At 37.8% G+C, this 17418-nt stretch overlaps 1 protein-coding gene across 1 annotated transcript; it reads left to right on the top strand.

Moving 5' to 3' along the window:
- Positions 1-665: 665 nt before the first annotated feature.
- Positions 666-13285, top strand: LOC306855062 (complex I assembly factor ACAD9, mitochondrial-like). Its single transcript, XM_079393487.1, has 18 exons — positions 666-917; positions 1154-1247; positions 3121-3222; positions 3311-3417; positions 4114-4214; positions 4305-4383; positions 4465-4639; positions 5679-5752; positions 5838-5913; positions 6019-6089; positions 6180-6299; positions 6389-6517; positions 7261-7340; positions 7438-7564; positions 7852-7929; positions 11088-11216; positions 11877-11949; positions 12189-13285. The coding sequence occupies exons 1-18, from the start codon at positions 753-755 to the stop codon at positions 12287-12289; spliced, it is 1881 nt and encodes a 626-aa protein (XP_079249613.1). The 5' UTR covers positions 666-752; the 3' UTR covers positions 12290-13285.
- The last annotated feature ends 4133 nt before the right edge of the window (positions 13286-17418 follow it).

The raw sequence follows: 17418 nt of genomic DNA on the forward strand, positions 1-17418 counted from the left end.
ATGTGACACTGAAGACTGGAGTAACGATGCTTTGCCATCACAGGAATAAATTACACTTAAAATATATTACGCTAGAAAACAATTACGTTAAATTGTAATAATATTTTACAATATTATTGTTGTACTGTGTTTTTGATCAAATAAAAGCAGCCTTGGTGAGCATAAGAGACTTCTTTGAAAAATATTTTAAAAGTCTATAACCAACCCCAAACATATGATAAGGCTGAAAGCTTCGACATTCGTGTTTCTGTGAATAAAATAAACAGTGCTTAAGTTGTGAATGACTGGGTAAAATTTCTTATGCATGTGACCTACAGACAGGTGGTGAGAAAGACACTCCATGCCCTTTTTGTCTGTGTCTGTCTGGCCTGCTGGAGGCTATAAATAGAGCAGCTTTGAGGGTTAAATCCTCCTTGTCAACACTAACGGTGTCGCTGCCCAAAGAAGGACTGGAGGGAAAGAGACCCGCTGAACTGCTCATTACTGTTATTTCAGTAATATTTGAACCCAGGAATTCACCTAAATCCGAGCAAGTACTGTGATGAAATCAGAGACCAGAGAAAACTGACAATCAATGTTTTCACTCAGCATTGAAATTACTAATTTGTGTAGTGCAGCTAAACACTGACCTCTGCAGGGCACCAAATGAACTGCACCCAAACGGGCTCGTGTCGTCATCAATGTGAGACGAAACTGGGTGAAAGGTGTTTCACTCAGTCCTAGGGTGATTTGGGTGAGTATCTACGTTGAAGATGAACCTGAACAAACTTATCGTTTTGTCAAGATCGGTCAAACTTGGGAGAAATGTGTTTGCTGCACGAGATTGCCTGCATCATTTTCAGTCGCGACGCTTCATTAGATCCAGCGCGAGGAGTTTGGCATATGCCAAAGATCTGTTCCTGGGCAAAGTAAACAAGGTAATGTCAACAAACTACAGAATAAAATTGTTGCTTTATTGTGTGTAGATACCTGACATAACTATTAAAATATGACACCACTTGAGCAAGGTCAAGGAGTCTTATAATCAATAATAGCGACGATAAAATTCATAAGATTTATAACTTAGTTATTTCAGTGGATGGTTTTCTTTTCGGTTAAATACTCTGGATAAGACTGCATTGTTACATTAAAATTATATATATACATCTTTTAGGCTGAAGTCTTTCCCTACCCAGAAATCAGTAATGAAGAATTAGAGGAAATAAACCAACTTGTTCAACCTGTGGAAAAGTTTTTCAATGAAGATGGTGGGTACAAAACAAACATGTGTTAAATGAGGTTTTGTTTAATTATTGTGAGGTCTCTCTTCATATATTATGTCACGTATATGTGTATTATACAGGTGGATCTCAGAAAATTAGAATATGGTGAAAAAGTTATTTTTTTCTTGTAACTTATTTCAATAAGTGAAACTTTCATATATTTTAGATTCATTACATGTAAAGTAAAATACTTCAAAAGTTTTTTTGTTTTAATTTTGATGATTAGAGCTTACAGCTCATGAAAGTCAAAAATCAGTATCTCAAAATATTAGAATATTTCCATTTGAGTTTCAATTAATAACCGTCCCTACAGTATAAATTCTGGGTATCTCTTGTTCTTTGAAACCACAATAATGGGGAAGACTGCTGACTTGGCAATGATCCAGAAGACGAACATTGACGCCCTCCACAAAGAGGGTAAGTCACAGAGGGTCATTACTGAAAGGTGTGGCTGTTTACAGAGTGCTGTATCAAAGCATATTAAATGCAAAGTTGACTGGACGGAATAATTTGGGTAGGAAAAGGTGCACAAGCAGCAGGGATGACCGCAAGCTTGAGAATACTGTCGAGCAAAGCTGATTCAAACACTTGGGAGAGCTTCACAAGGAGTGAACTGAAGCTGGAGTCAGTGCATCAAGACTCACCACGCTCAGACGTCTTCAGGAAAAGGGCTACCAAGCCACTTCTGAACCAGAGACAACGTCAGAAGCGTCTTACCTGGGCTGTGGAGAAAAAGAACTGGACTGTTGCTCAGTAGTCCAAAGTCCTCTTTTCAGATGAAAGTAAATTTTGCATTTCATTTGGAAATCAAGGTACCAGAGTCTGGAGAAAGAGTGGAGAGGCACATAATCCAAGCTGCTTGAAGTCCAGTGTGAAGTTTCCACAGTCAGTGATGATTTGGGGTGCCGTGACGTCTGCTGGTGTTGGTCCACTGTGTTTTATCAAGTCCAAAGTCAATGCAGCCGTCTACCAGGAGATTTTAGAGCACTTTATGCTTCCATCTGCTGACAAGCTTTATGGAGATGCTGATTTCCTTTTCCAGCAGAACTTTAGCACCTGCCCACCGTGCCAAAAACACTTCCAAGTGCTTTGCTGAACACGATATTACTGTGCTTGACTGGCCAGCCAACATGCCTGACCTGAACCCATATGGAATCTATGGGATATTTTCAAGAGAAAGATGAGAAACAGTTGATCCAACAATCCAGACGAGCTGAAGCCTCAATAGTGCCTCAGCAGAGCCACAGGCTGATCGCTTCCATGCCACACCTCACTGATGCTTTTGTTGAAGTTTGTGCTAAAGGAGCCCTGACCAAGTACTGAGTGCAGAAATTAACATACTTTAAAGAACTTGAACTTTTCTGTTTTGCAAATCCTTTTTTTGATTAATCTTAGGAAATATTCCAATATTTTGAGATACTGATTTTTGACTTTCATGAGCTGTAAGCTCTAATCATCAAAATTAAAACATATAATGTTTTACATGTAATGAATGTAAAATATATGAATGTTTCACTTTTTGAAATGTTACAAGAAAAAATGGACTTTCACCATATTCTAATTTTCTGAGATGCACCTGTACTGGCTTGTGTTCGTCTTGGAAAAATACACTTGTGATTGCATTTTTCATGAAAAAATTATGTCAACAAGGTCATTTTAATGCTTTAAATGTAGTTAATTCACAGTTTATAATTAAAACACAAATACTTTTGTGCTTCAGTGAAAGCAAGGGAATATGTCAATTCTATACAGTATAGATAGATATGTGCATGTTATCTCAGCTTTGCTTATTCCTATATGTTTTTATACAAATGACTGAGAAATGTCTTTTTCTGTACTTGTGCAAATATCACCATAGTTGATTCCACGAAGATTGACCATGAGGCCGTAATTCCTCCTGAGACTTTAAATGGGCTGAAGGAACTGGGGCTGTTTGGGATCCAGATACCTGAAGAATATGGTAAGACTGACCTCTGACTTCATACGTGGAACAATTTCTAATATACTATCAGAGACTATTCATCTTCTTGTTTGCCTGTTTCCTCCAGGCGGTCTGGGCCTATCAAACACCATGTATGCCAGGTTAGGAGAGATCACGTCTTTAGATGGGGCTATTGCAGTCACACTTGCAGCACATCAAGCCATCGGCCTAAAGGTGAGTAAATGACTTTGTGTGTTGCATTGTGAGTCCTGTAGTAAAGCAATAGTTCACCCAAAAATGAAAATTTGCTGAAAATGTACTAACCATCAAGCCATCCAAAATGTAGGTTTTCATTGTAGAACAGATTTGGAGAAATTTAGCATTATATGAATGGGTGCCGTCAGAATGAGAGTCCAAACAGCTGATAAAAACATCACAATAATCCAATAATCAACACAACTCCAGTCTGTCATTTAATGTCTTGTGAGGCGGAAAGCTGTGTTTGTAAGAAACAAATTCATATTTAAGGCATTTAACTTTAATTTGTCACTTCTGGCCAAAATACGAGTCCATAGCTATAAACCTCCAGTGAAAAAGTCCATCCTCTGTTGTCTTCTCGTCCCAAAATCCACCAACATAATTGTTTACAATTGTTTTAGACTGTTTTGCTTGTAAACAATGCTTGATCTGTGAAATTTTGTCATTACAAGCATGCAGATTTTACATAAGACTAATTGATTAGTATAAGACAATAATTGATGGACTGGTCACTGGAGACATTTGGATTATTTGTGGATTATTGTTATGTCTTTATCAGCTGTTTGAACTTTCATTATGATGACACCCATTTACTGCAGCGGAAATTTTTATTTGCTATTCCTGTAAGTTCTATGTTAATAGAAAATTTCCATTACAATCTCTGCATTTTAGGGTATACTGATAGCTGGAAATGATGCTCAGAAATCAAAATACCTGCCCAAACTAGCAACAGGAGAGCATATTGCAGCTTTCTGCCTCACTGAACCTGGAAGGTACGACATTTAACCTAAGATTAAAAGCCGATCCATTTTCGAATCTGCTTTGGTTATTGTTTTTTAATGACATGTCCTCTCACATGTTAGTGGCAGTGATGCTGCATCTATACTGACACGTGCCACGCTGACAGAAGATGGCAAGCACTTCTTGCTCAATGGCACAAAGGTGACTGCTTCAATCAGGTCATTATGTTTGGCTTTGTGAAATCTCTTCATTGGATAATTTTGATTATTGTTTGCTCTCAAGTTTTGGATTTCCAATGGTGGCTGGGCAGACCTCATGACTGTGTTTGCCAGAACTGAAGTTGTTGACAAAGACGGTCAAAAGAAAGATAAGATCACAGCTTTCATTGTAGAGAGGGCGTTCGGTGGTGTCACCAGTGGCAAGCCTGAAGACAAACTGGGCATCAGAGGTTCAAACAGTAAGTTTAAACTTTCATCTACTTTCGTGCTTGAAGCTAATGTTGACATTTAATGTGAAAGTGACGTGACATGTGGCCATGTATGGTAACCCATACTCTGAATTAGTGCTCTGCATTTATCCCATCCTAAGTGCACACACACAGCCGGAGCAGTGGGCAGCCATTTTTGCTGCGGCACCCGGGGAGCAGTTGGGGGTTCGGTGCCTCGCTCAAGGGCACCTCAGTCGTGGTATTGAGGGTGGAGAGAGCGCTGGACATTCACTCCCCCCACCTACAATCCCTGCCGGCCCGAGACTCGAACCCGCGACCTTTGGATTACGAGTCCGACTCTAACCATTAGACCACGACTTCCCCACTTTTTTAAGCCACGGTTATATATGTATTTTTTTATTAGACTTTTATAATGTTCCAAAAGATTTCTGTTTCATATAAATGCTGTTCTTTTGTTCATTAAAGAATCCTGAAATCACGGTTTCCACAAAAATCTTAAACAGCACAAGTGTTTGCAAAAATTGGAAAAGAAATGTTTCTTAAGCACCAAATCTGCATATTAGAATGATTTCTGAAGGGTCAAATTTCAGGGTCAAAATATTAACATCACAGGAATAACATTTTTAAATATGTTTAAAAAGTTATTTTAAATTGTGATAATATTTCACAATATTACTGTTGTTGTTATTTTCACGATCAAATAAATTTAGCCTTGGTGAGAAAAAGTGACTTCTTTCAAAAACATTAAAATATCTTACCAGCCTCAAACGTTTGAATGTTACTATATACATATACTGTAAGTCAAACCAAGTGGCTTTTATTTCAAAGATGGAACAAATAGGCATTACTTAAAGTAAAATATAAAAAAAAATTTAAATTTAAAAAAACAACAATATTATTTATTGTTCAAAATTAAGTTGGTATTTGGACCCTTACATGCACATTTGTAAATAAATTATAAAATTATTTAGAAAAAACTATTTATTTTTTTGTTGGTGTTGTTTTTTTGCATGCACATTCATTGAATATTTGTACTTTCTTTCAATAGCCTGTGAGGTCACATTTGAAGACACCAAAGTGCCAATTGAGAATGTCATTGGTGAAGTTGGTGGTGGTTTTAAGGTGATCCAAAGACTTCATTGCACATTTGTAACACTATGATGACATGGCGTTGCATTGACACGTGACATGTACGCGTCATCTTTAGGTCGCCATGAACATTCTGAATAATGGTCGCTTCAGCATGGGCAGTGCAGGTGCGGGGATGATCAAGAGGCTGATCGGTGAGAACACGATTCATTAAAAATTCACTATTATTACTCGCATCCTTGTAAATGTAATCTATACATCTTTTAATTGAAATTGATCCACATGCCACATCATTCCAGAGTTGACATCAGAATATGCATGCACAAGAAAACAATTCAGCAGGAGCCTTTCTGAGTTTGGAATGATTCAGGTACGTTACATGGTATATTTAATCATATTGAATGATTGTGTTGTTACTATTTGCTTAGTCAGCATATGGTTTTATTTTTCTTTGGCACAGGATAAGTTTGCTACCATGACCCTGAATGCGTTTGTGATGGAGAGCATGGCTTATCTCACTGCTGGAATGATGGACCGACCTGGAGTCCCAGACTGTTCTCTGGAGGCTGCTATGGTCAAGGTAAAGTAACCTGAAATCATCATCACTTGAACTTATTATAAGTGAATAACAACATGTTGGAGCATTGACCCTTAGTGCTGATTATACAGGTCTTCAGCTCTGAGGGCAGCTGGATCTGTGTGAGTGAAGCCCTGCAGGTTTTAGGAGGCCTGGGCTTCACCAAGAACTACCCCTACGAGCGCTACCTCAGGGACTGCCGCATCCTCCAGATATTTGAGGTACAGAGGAACATGATTAAATTTTTTATAGTCAAATTAGCAAAACGACCATTCAGAAGTTTGGGTCCAGTATTTATTTTTTTTAATTGGAAAAAGTATCTTATGCTCTCCAGGACTCCATTTATTTAATCAAATAATGTAAAAAAATTATAATTATTATGAAATATTTTACAATTTAAATAACTAACTAAATGTAAATGTCAGTGTCACACTATCCTTTAGAAATGATTCTGATATGATGATTTGCTGCTCAACATTTCTTATATCAGTCTTAATATTTTGTGGAAACTGTTTAATTTTTTCAGGATTCTTTGAAAAGGAAGCTCAAAAGAACATTTATTTGAAATATAAATATTTTGTCACATTATTCAAGGCTCTTCTGTTATATTGGATTAATTTTATGCATCCTTGCAGAATAAAAATAAAATGTAGTTTAAAAAAAATCTCAGACACCAGACTTTTGAACAATAATGTACTTAATTTCATTTGTGTAACAATTTAACAAAAACAAAAAAAAAAAAAAATATATATATATATATATATATATATATATATATATATATATATATATATATATATAGAGAGAGAGAGAGAGATATAGATAGATATATTCTCACACACTTTTTTTTCTTATTCTTTTTACCGCCAGGGGGCATGTTGTCACAAATGTAAGGCTCCAGAATGAACATGCAAAAACAATTGAATGCATTATATAATGTGCTTTTTTTCTTTCCTGCTTTTAGGGCACTAATGAGATTTTGAGGATGTACATTGCACTTACCGGAATGCAGTATGCCGGCAAAATACTAACAGGAAAAATAAAGTATGTGAGAAATATAAAAAACACGTCTTTGATAATTAGTTTATATTTAAAAGTACCATAACTGCATGGTCTGACATATGACATTGTCTTCTCACAGGGAGATGAAGAAGGGAAATGTGGGGGTGGTGTTTGAGATTCTGGGAAAGAAATTGAAGGACTCAGTGGTGAGGACGGTGGACTTTGGATTGACTGGCAAAGATGGCGTTGTGCACCCCAGTCTGACGGTACAGAACCAGTGCTGCTTGTGCTCTATATAGATGTAATCTGTCATAATATAGAGTAAAATGACACCAGTGGTCATAAACTGAATGTACGTCATGGTAATAACAGCAGCGCAGAGATGTCCAGTAAAAGCCCTGTCACCCTCACTTCTGATCTTGCCTAGTTCTCCTGCCAGTCACATTTCATCAGGCAGAATCCTTCCTTCTGATCTCTCCTTTAAACCCGTGTGGTCGGGTAATTGAGCCCAGCTCGTTTTCAGAGGAGTGATGATGTCATCTTTCTCCCACAGGAGAGCGCCAAAATGTTTGAGCAGAACGCTGCATACTTCGGCTCCACTGTGGAAAGCTTACTGTACCGATATGGAAAGGTAAAACTGTTTGATTTATTATGTATTGTGTTATTTAGAAAGCTGTTTTCATTTTTAATAAATTAAATCATGAATTTTTCTGATTTTTTTTATGGACATATTTTTACTATATGATAGATAATGTCTTTCCAATGATATAAAACTTTCTTTATACATAAAAACAGATATTTATAGTAAGCTAAGCCTCATAGTCACCATTCCCATCAATCTCATTTTCCTCACCATCAGTTTTTAATCCGAGTTTGTGCACATTCCTCAGATGCTGCCAGAAAATGAAAAATTACCATTGGTTTAACATACAGACGTGTTTTTTTTTTTTTTTTTTTTTCTTGTAACGCACAAGGTAATTAGCGTGGGCTGTTAGCGCTGCTGGGACCTTGTCTCTGGTCCCTTCTTTCCTGTTGGGTTATGTTATGTTAGGTAATGTTCATGTGTGACACAGCTGGCCTCACTCTCACTTTTCTGAATGGACGTCTGTGTGGCCGTGCTATTGTAATCAGACTGCACTCACAAGAGAGCAGCCTGGAAGTGCTTCAGATATCCACACTGTTTTTACTGTTTCATCTTCATTCATTCTCATCTGTAGGAAACATTTAAAGGAATAAATCCCACCGCTGCAGTGTTTTGCCTACATGCTGTGTGAAATGAGAACTGTAGAGAGGCTGGCACAGGATGTGTCTTTATGAGTATTACCATCTTGAAATATAATATAGAGACAGTGCGTTTAATTCTTACATGATTATTAATAAAAGTTTTAAACTATGTTCATATCAAAACTATGAAATAGCACAAACGAAACCAACAGAATTCTGTTGTGGCCAAAACATTTGAAACAAATCTATAAACTGATTTTGTTTAATTTAAGTGTTAGTTTTTAAATAAATTTAAAAGAAGATATTTATCTACAATGCCAATTCCAAGCATAAACATTTTGATCCAAAAGGTTAAGTGTGCCCAAAATTTTAACATACTCCAGTACTGTTCAAAAGGTTGGGGTCAGATTATTTTTTATTTTTTTTAAATTAATACAACCCGAATTGCGGAATGTTGGGACGTTTTTTGAATTTGAATAAAATGAAAACTAAAAGACTTTCAAATAACACGGGCCAATATTTTATTCACAATAGAACATAGAGATCATAACAAATGTTTTAACGGAGAAATTTTACATTTTTATCCACTAAATGAGCTCATTTCAAATTTGATGCCTGCTACAGGTCTCAAAGTTGGCACCGAATTTTGAAAAGATTCAGCTGGGAGAACATCTAGCAACTAATTAAGTTAATTGACATGAGGTCTGTAACGTGATTAGAAAAACATCTGTGAAAGAGTGCAAAAAAAGATTGTGGAATACTTTAAAAACAATGTTCCTCAGCGTCAAATTGCAAAGGCTTTGCACATCTCATCATCTACAGTGCATGACATCAGCAAAAGATTCAGAGAAACTGGAGAAATCTCTGTGCGTAAGGGACAAGGCCGAAGACCTTTGTTGGATGCCTGTAGTCTTTGGGCCCTCAGACGACACTGCATCACTCATTGCTATGATTCTGTCATTGACATTACTAAATGGGCCCAGGAATACTTCCAGAAACCACTGTCAAAAAACAATCCACCGTGCCATCTGCAGATGCCAACTAAAGCTCTATCATGCAAAAAGGAAGCCATATGTGAACATGGTCCAGAAGCGCCGTCGTGTCCTGTGGGCCAAGGCTCATTTAAAATGGACTGTTTCAAAGTGGAAAAGTGTTCTATGGTCAGACGAGTCCAAATTTGACATTCTTGTTGGAAATCACGGACGCCGTGTCCTCGGGGCTAAAGAGGAGGGAGACCTTTCAGCGTGTTTCAAAAGCCAGGATCTCTGATGGTATGGGGGTGCATAAGTGCCTACGGTATGGGCAGCTTGCATGTTTTGGAAGGCACTATGAATACTGAAAGGTATATAAAGGTTTTAGAGCAACATATGCTCCCTTCCAGATGATGTGTATTTCAGCAGGTGAATTATGTGTATTTCAATGCAAAACCACATACTGCAGCTATTACAACAGCATGGCTTCGTAGTAGAAGAGTCCGGGTGCTGAATTGGCCTGACTGCTGTCCAGATCTTTCACCTATAGAGAACATTTGGCGCATCATTAAATGAAAAATACGTCAAAGACGACCACAAACTCTTCAGCAGCTGGAAACCTATATCAGGCCAGAATGAGACCAAATTCCAATACCAAAACTCCAGAAACTCATAACCTCGACGTCCAGATGTGTTCAAACTGTTTTGAAAAGAAGAGGACATGCTACACCATGGTAAACATGCCCCCGTCCCAACAATTTTGAGACCTGTAGCAGGCATCAAATTTGAAATTAGCTCATTTTGTGCATACAATTGTAAAATTTCCCTGTTTAAACATTTGTTATGTTATCTATGTTCTATTGTGAATAAAATATTGGTTCGTGATTTGAAATTCTTTGTTAATAATAATAATAATTCATTTATATAGCGCTTTTCTGCTTTTCTAAGCACTCAAAGCGCTCTACATTGTGAGGGGTGGTGTCTCCTCGTCCACCACCAGTGTGCAGCATCCACCTGGATGATGCGACGGCAGCCATAGTCTGCCAGAACGCCCACCACACACCAGCTTACTGGTGGAGAGGAATAAAATGTTGTTTGCATTTTATTCAAATTTATAAAACGTCCCAACATTTCCGGAATTCGGGTTGTACTTTTATTAAGCAAGGGTGTTTTATATTGATCAAAAGTGACAGTAAAGATATTTATTATGCCACAAAAAAAAATTCTAATAAATGCTGTTCTTTTGATCTTTCTATTCATCAAAAAATCCTGAAAAAAACTTACAATTTCAACACATTATTAAGCAGCGCAAGTGTTTTCAACATTGATAACAAGAAATGTTTCTTGACCACTCAATCAGCAATTTGGAATGAATTCTGAAGCATTATTTTAGGCTGAAGACTGGAGTAATGGTGCTGAAAATTCTAACTTTTAAATGGTAGTGTCCATAGAATTCAAACAAAAAATCTAAACTTTATGAAATTTTTGTATGAACTTTACTGATTCTTATATGAAGCATTTAGTTAAAAAAACCCTAATATTACAGTTTCACTTCTGCATCTTACAGTTTTATCTGTAACTTAATCTGTTTCAGACAATTGTCGAGGAGCAGCTTGTGCTGAAAAAAGTTGCAGATGTATTAATTAACCTCTACGCCATGACAGCCGTCCTGTCCCGCACCAGTCGCTCCATCAGCATCGGCCTGCGCAACCATGACCATGAGGTAACAGACGCTTAAACCTTCCACCCTGAGGTCACATGGTCAGTTTCAAAGCAAGCCATGTTAAAAGAGCACATTACCTCGACCTGTAAAGTGATTCTCAGTTTTGAGACTTGCCTCAAGACTTCAGCCTTTTGTTCAGTGTTCAGTCAGAGCATTTTAATAAAGCACGCAGTGTTGAACAAGTACAGATTAGGGCAGAAAAAAGAAACGGCTCATTTACTTGACCTGTTTAGAGGACTGAACTTGAAAGGATTTTGGATGTTGCAGTGTGACAAATGATGCATTTCTTGTGAATTAGTCCCAGGAGGCGTTTCAATAAGCTGAATTTTAATTCATAGCAGCAGAGCTGTTTTGATTTTGCATGAGAGAAACAATTGACGGAAACAGTTTAATGACTTGTCATGCTGTGACTGCGCTGCTTGCATATCGGCTTTGAAATGATATACGAGTTTTTTGCAAGGTTTTGCATGCTTTTAAACATGCATTTCATAATTCCATGTCATTTTTTTCTGTCTGTTCTACTTTTGTTGAATTGCTCTTAGGTCAAAGAGTGTAAAATAATTTAGCCAACAAACACCTCATAATCAAGGAAATTTGCTTACTCGTTAAGTTTGAAATCGTTAATGTAAACAGCCTTGTTAAATCTCCACTGGGTTTCAGGTGCTGCTTACCAACACTTTCTGCAAAGATGCTCATTTCAAGAACAACTTCTTGTTGACTCAGCTTCAAAAAAGTGAGTAAAGCGCACAGCTATAATTAATACCAGCCCTTCTCATTTTATTGCATAGCAAGACAAAGCACTTGCACATGTTGTAGAATTTCCTCCACAACCTTACAAACCATAAGTCAGTCGCTAACACTTGAATGCACTCTTCATGCTGTTCCAATTACTGTCCGCCTAATAACTCCAGTCAATGTAATGCATTAGATCAGAGCATTCACTGAACGGATTGGGGTTTGTGTTCTCTCCAGATTCCCCGGAGAACAATGATGCCAACATAAAGAAGATCGCCCAGGAAGTCTTAGCTAAGAGGGCATATGTCTGCTCACATCCTCTGGACAGAACCTTCTGAGATGGCTCTTGTTGTCTGAAAGGTTTCTCACAAGCTTGTGTCTCAGTTTAACCCAACAAAAGTGAGAAGATCTGCTACGATGATTCAATTAAATATACTTCTGTTTCTCACAATATGCAGTCTTGATTGAGCCTCACTCTCCAATGTTTTAGTTCTTTTTATATCAGTTTTCTAGTGCCACCTAAGTGCTTCTTAATATTGGTTGAATGGCATAAAATCCAAGTGATTATGAAGCAATACCTTTAATGCATATGTAAGGTGATGTCTTTGTTGGTTCTCATCTCCGTGATGTTTCTGCTGTGTTTGAAGTGGGCAATTATCATAAGTGTCTTTGGGGCTTCAGTAGGTTTCTGACAGGAGTGTTTTCTTCTCTCTTCATCTGTTAGCGGTAAAACACTACGCTTGTGCAGAGTGGAATGTGGCCTCCAGTAATCTCTGTTAAAAAATCTGAACGTTACTGACAGAGCAGTTTAAAATTAGATTTTTTTTTTTTTTTTTTTTCATTTCTGCACGCCAGAAGTGCTTCCAAGACGTTCTTAGTGTTTGTTTCGTGAATTTATATAAGTAGTGTGAATGGTTCACACTTATTTCCAAGTTGTGGTGCAGTAACTTAGCATGTTAATAATTATTAAACAGTACAAACTGAAGAACAAGGATTATGTCTAACCTGAAGTGGAATTTGCTGTACTGGGACGAGTATCTTGGAATTGCGTTTTTGTCCCAGCTCAGGCTGTGGTTCTGAAAGGGTCCAGGAGCAAATGGAATATTGGCCTCCCTCTCTGCTGAGCCGGTCTTTTCAGTAGGCTGGACCACAGAAATAACAGGAATGGGCTGAGGGGGGAAAAAAACAGGGATTAGATCTAGAATAACAAGCCTAAACGTTTTAAAGAAAAGTATGTTTGTTGGAGATCTCTCTGTTAGGAGACATAACGGTCTGTCCATGTGATTTCTAAAAATGTTAATCTAACAATAAATCTGATATAATTTTCAAAATGATATTTGACTGTCATGCATATTTTTATGTTCAGCAGTAATGTCGTTTTAGGAAATCATTTAGCTTTTTAGTACTTTTAATGCCATTCCTGGCCTCTTCAGAGAATATTTCATGGGCTTGTCTTTCAGTATGTCTTGTAGTTTATCCAGACCAGCTCTCCTCATGTGAAATTTGAACTCAGGAACTCTTCCACTTCCTGTAGAGGTCTCATCGAGCAACATCTTTCTCTGCCACCTGTTGTACTGAGCATGTGCAGCCTGAAGGTGCTCCTCATGGAGAGCTTCTCCTAAACAAAATACAAGGTAAAATGAGTCCAGTTTCACACAAACAAATCTGGCACCATCTTTCTTAGTTATCGACTGTACTGTACAGAAAGATTGCAAATTAAAAGACGATTCTGTGCCAAATGTATTGGATATGATGTCACACTTCACAAGTGTGAGTAACTCTTTTCATTACGTGATCAGTGTTGCTTTATCTGTTATAACAGATCGTTTGATAGGATTATTTATGCATATTTAACCTAAATCACGGCAGTGTTCATCTGTGAAGGATGTAGGCTTTCAAACATACACAACTGTCTACCAATCATAGCAGTGGGCATTTACTTTTGAGTCTACAATACGCCACGCCTATTCAAACGGTGTTTCGATGAGGGGGTCAAAACAGGACAGAAAATAGCCTATCATTTCTAAATTATGATGTTTTTTTATGTAAAAATATTGATAGCATTAGTACAAAATAAAAAACAAAGGCAGTTCATGACCCCATTAAGAAAGTGTTACCAGCCAAATGGATGCTCAGCGGGAGTTCTGGTCCAAACTCAAATGGGGGCTTGGAGTAAAGTTCAAAATCCTGATGTCTGTGGATCCATGGCAGCCTGAATCTGCGAAGCGTTGGCTTCAATTTGTTCCCATGTAGAATGTTTTCTCTCCAAGGCTGTGGAAAAAAAAACCCCAAAAAAACCATTAAACCCATGTTTAAAAGTTTAATTTGATGGTTACAACAAATTAATGCTTTTGGAAAAACATAAATATACATGTTCAGTTGCTCAAATAGGACAAACTGCTAATGATAACATCAATCTGTCATCTGTAAGGTTCAAATTTTTGGGTGCAATGCTCATGTTCAGCAGGGAACTAGGTTACGGAGTTTGAAAGGCTGCTAAATCAATTTCAGGCAAGCACATGCTTCTAGATAACGCTGTGTGTCCCATGAGTCAATCAGCATTAGCCCTGTCACCGAACTTGCAACTAATACTGTCTTAAGCTCTGGGGATCTGTAAAGAAGTGGGCAAGGTAGGTAAACATCGATAAAACTATCTTCTTGCTTAAGCTCATAGGAATGTCCATAAAGTTTACATTGCACTGAGAGAGAAACATGACACAGATGGGGGTAACAGCGGTATGGCATGACCTCAACAGCACCTTTCTCAGCTCCTCTATCCGAGCATCGTCTGGCTGCTGCGGGTGCTGGTTAGATTCAATACTGCTCTTAAAACCTGGGCAAGAGAAGCGAATGCAAGTGGAGTCCTAGAAAGACAATAAACAGTCACATTTTACTTTGTTTGACATGGCAATATAATCTCAAAAAGACCCAGCAGCCTGCCTAAACACATCAGTCAACTTTTTTCATAGTTTTCAAGCTTAGAAAGTAAATCAAATTATGCCAACCTTCAAAAATTCTCTGTAGTGTAGAGTAGGGGAATTCGTTGTTTGAACATTGTGGTAATTGATGGTCTGACCATCAGTGATATTATCCAAAAACACTCTAGGCTTTGACTTTTGTAAATCGCTACTCGCCCTGTGGATGTCTTCAATATTTACCTGAAATTTAAAAAAATGCATTAATTAACTCAAGTTCTCCATTTTGTTAAACGTATGAATCATTCATTACCTGGATAAAGTCCTTCACATTATTACCCTCATTCCATTTCCATTGGAAGTATTCTCTGTTGAAGTTGTCTAGAGGTGTGTGAGTTCTCTTTCTGATGTTATGTTGATCAGGTATATCCTGAGATTGCTGGGTCTCTGTTGCCAACCATAGCTCTCCTCTCCTGAGATCTGATCCAAACTCCTTGCTTAAGCTTAGAATCATGTCGGCTGATGGGAACAGGTCGTGGTGCACTACTTCTTGAAGCTTCTTGGCTTTGCAGATGTGGCTTATACTAAAAAGTTAATAGGAAACATTTCAACTTTCTTTAATATCTCAGTGTTTCACAAAGTTAGTTCCTCTAGGTTTAGCAAATACCACGCGGAATAGTTTTTTTGTGAAGTATAATCCATCCAATTACACCTGGTACTTGTTACCATTTTGAAATTGTAGTCGAACATTAATACTATCCTAAACCAATCAATGTGCTTGAGAAAACCAAGAAAAAATGACCATTTTAGAAATTATAAGGCAAAAAGGAGCTGCTCTTTGTAATTGTAAGTGTAATTGCAGTTTTACCATTTCAAGGCCTCAAGACAGGGATGAGGAACTGTATTTCTGATAAACACCAAAGGCTCCATCAAAATGGTCTCAAGTGGCTTTACAAGGCAAACGGGACTCAGACCCATATCAAGTATGTCATACAGTCGCTCTGAAAAACTCAAGTCTGAGTTATACAGTGCAGTCACCTGTTCCTCCTCATCACCATCCAACCTGGAAAGGATCAGATCAGCCTGTATGATCTTCAGGAATTTTTGCTTTGCTGCATATTGGTAAATGTTGTGCACATGTGGGAGCGTTTTAAATGATGACTTTCTTACCTTATAGGCACTGTAGTCCACAGTCTTTTGACTGCTTGATCCTTCAATCCTTCCAGAACAAAAAGGTGAAGAGCCTTATCCATCATATGAAATCCAGTGAGAACATTCAGCCTTTTGTTCACTTTATCTTTGCTTATTTTATGACCAGACAGGAGCCTTTGAATTGTTTCCTCTGGATAATGCTTCAGTTGGAAGGCATCTGCATTGATCTGTAGAATTTCTGATGTCAGTTTGGCAAAGACATGTGTATTGTTATACTTGAAGACATAAATGACGCGACCAAAAGGGCAATCTCTATCACTGTTGCTATCTTCACATTGAAGGGTATGTGCTATCTCCACCTGGACTTTCAGTTGGGCGTCAGCTTCAAGATAATGACCCACTGGCATTGCAATATCTGAGGAAACCTCAGAACTCCTCCTTATGGGCAATTTCAGCTTCAAATATCTGCATCCTCGAAGAAGATCTGAGAGATCTAGTTTTGCTATGCCATATGGATCATGAAGTTCAGTATCTGCTTTTAATGCATTACGCGCGACCCATAAATCTTCTTTGGCATCACTGGGGTCAGTCCCAAATATAGCTGGTGTACTGGAGGGTTTTTCCTTTTTTCTATCCCGATCATGGACTTCGATCTTAATGGGTGGACCGTTAAGAAACTCAAACAGCTTGCCAGGGCTCAGCAGACCAGTAAAAATCACATTCACATCCTTGAAGTAGATATTAGCGTTGTGATCATGGCCTTTGGTTCTGTGAACAGGCATGTTGCAGAACTTGTACTGACAGTAGACAGGATGACATTTAGCCTATTGAAAGATGAATGTGATCATTTGTTTAATATGTTCTTATTGAATAATCAAATTAATCATTTCTGAAATAGCATATACCTTAAGTACATGGAAAGGAACGGGAGATGATGGCAGACAGGAAGCCGATAACACTGTGATGACTAGTGGATTGAGTTCAGCTTTTAGCTGCTCAGATATAAATGGCTGATCAAGAGTTATATTCCAGAATCCCTCTTGTACTCCTCCGGAACAGAATCCCAGGCAGTCAGAGAGCATCATACTCCCTATCATAAAGACAGTGCATGCCAGCTAGGTAGCTGATGTTTGAAAAATGTATATCATACACTACCTTTCAAAAGTTTGGGATTGCTAAGATGTTTCTTACCAAAGTCTCATATGCTCACCAAGGCTGCATTTATTTGATCAAAGATACAGCAAAACAGTAGTATGGGGAACTTTTTTATCAGTATGTATATGATCGATATATCCTTTTAATTCTTTCTGTTTATCTAATTTTTAATATATTTCTGTCATAAATGGTACGCATTTGTTTATATTTGCACTTTCCCTTCTCTGCACGTATGTCATATTTTG

The sequence above is a fragment of the Barbus barbus genome, assembly GCF_936440315.1.
Source record: "Barbus barbus genome assembly, chromosome: 35".
Classification (NCBI taxonomy): domain Eukaryota; kingdom Metazoa; phylum Chordata; class Actinopteri; order Cypriniformes; family Cyprinidae; genus Barbus; species Barbus barbus.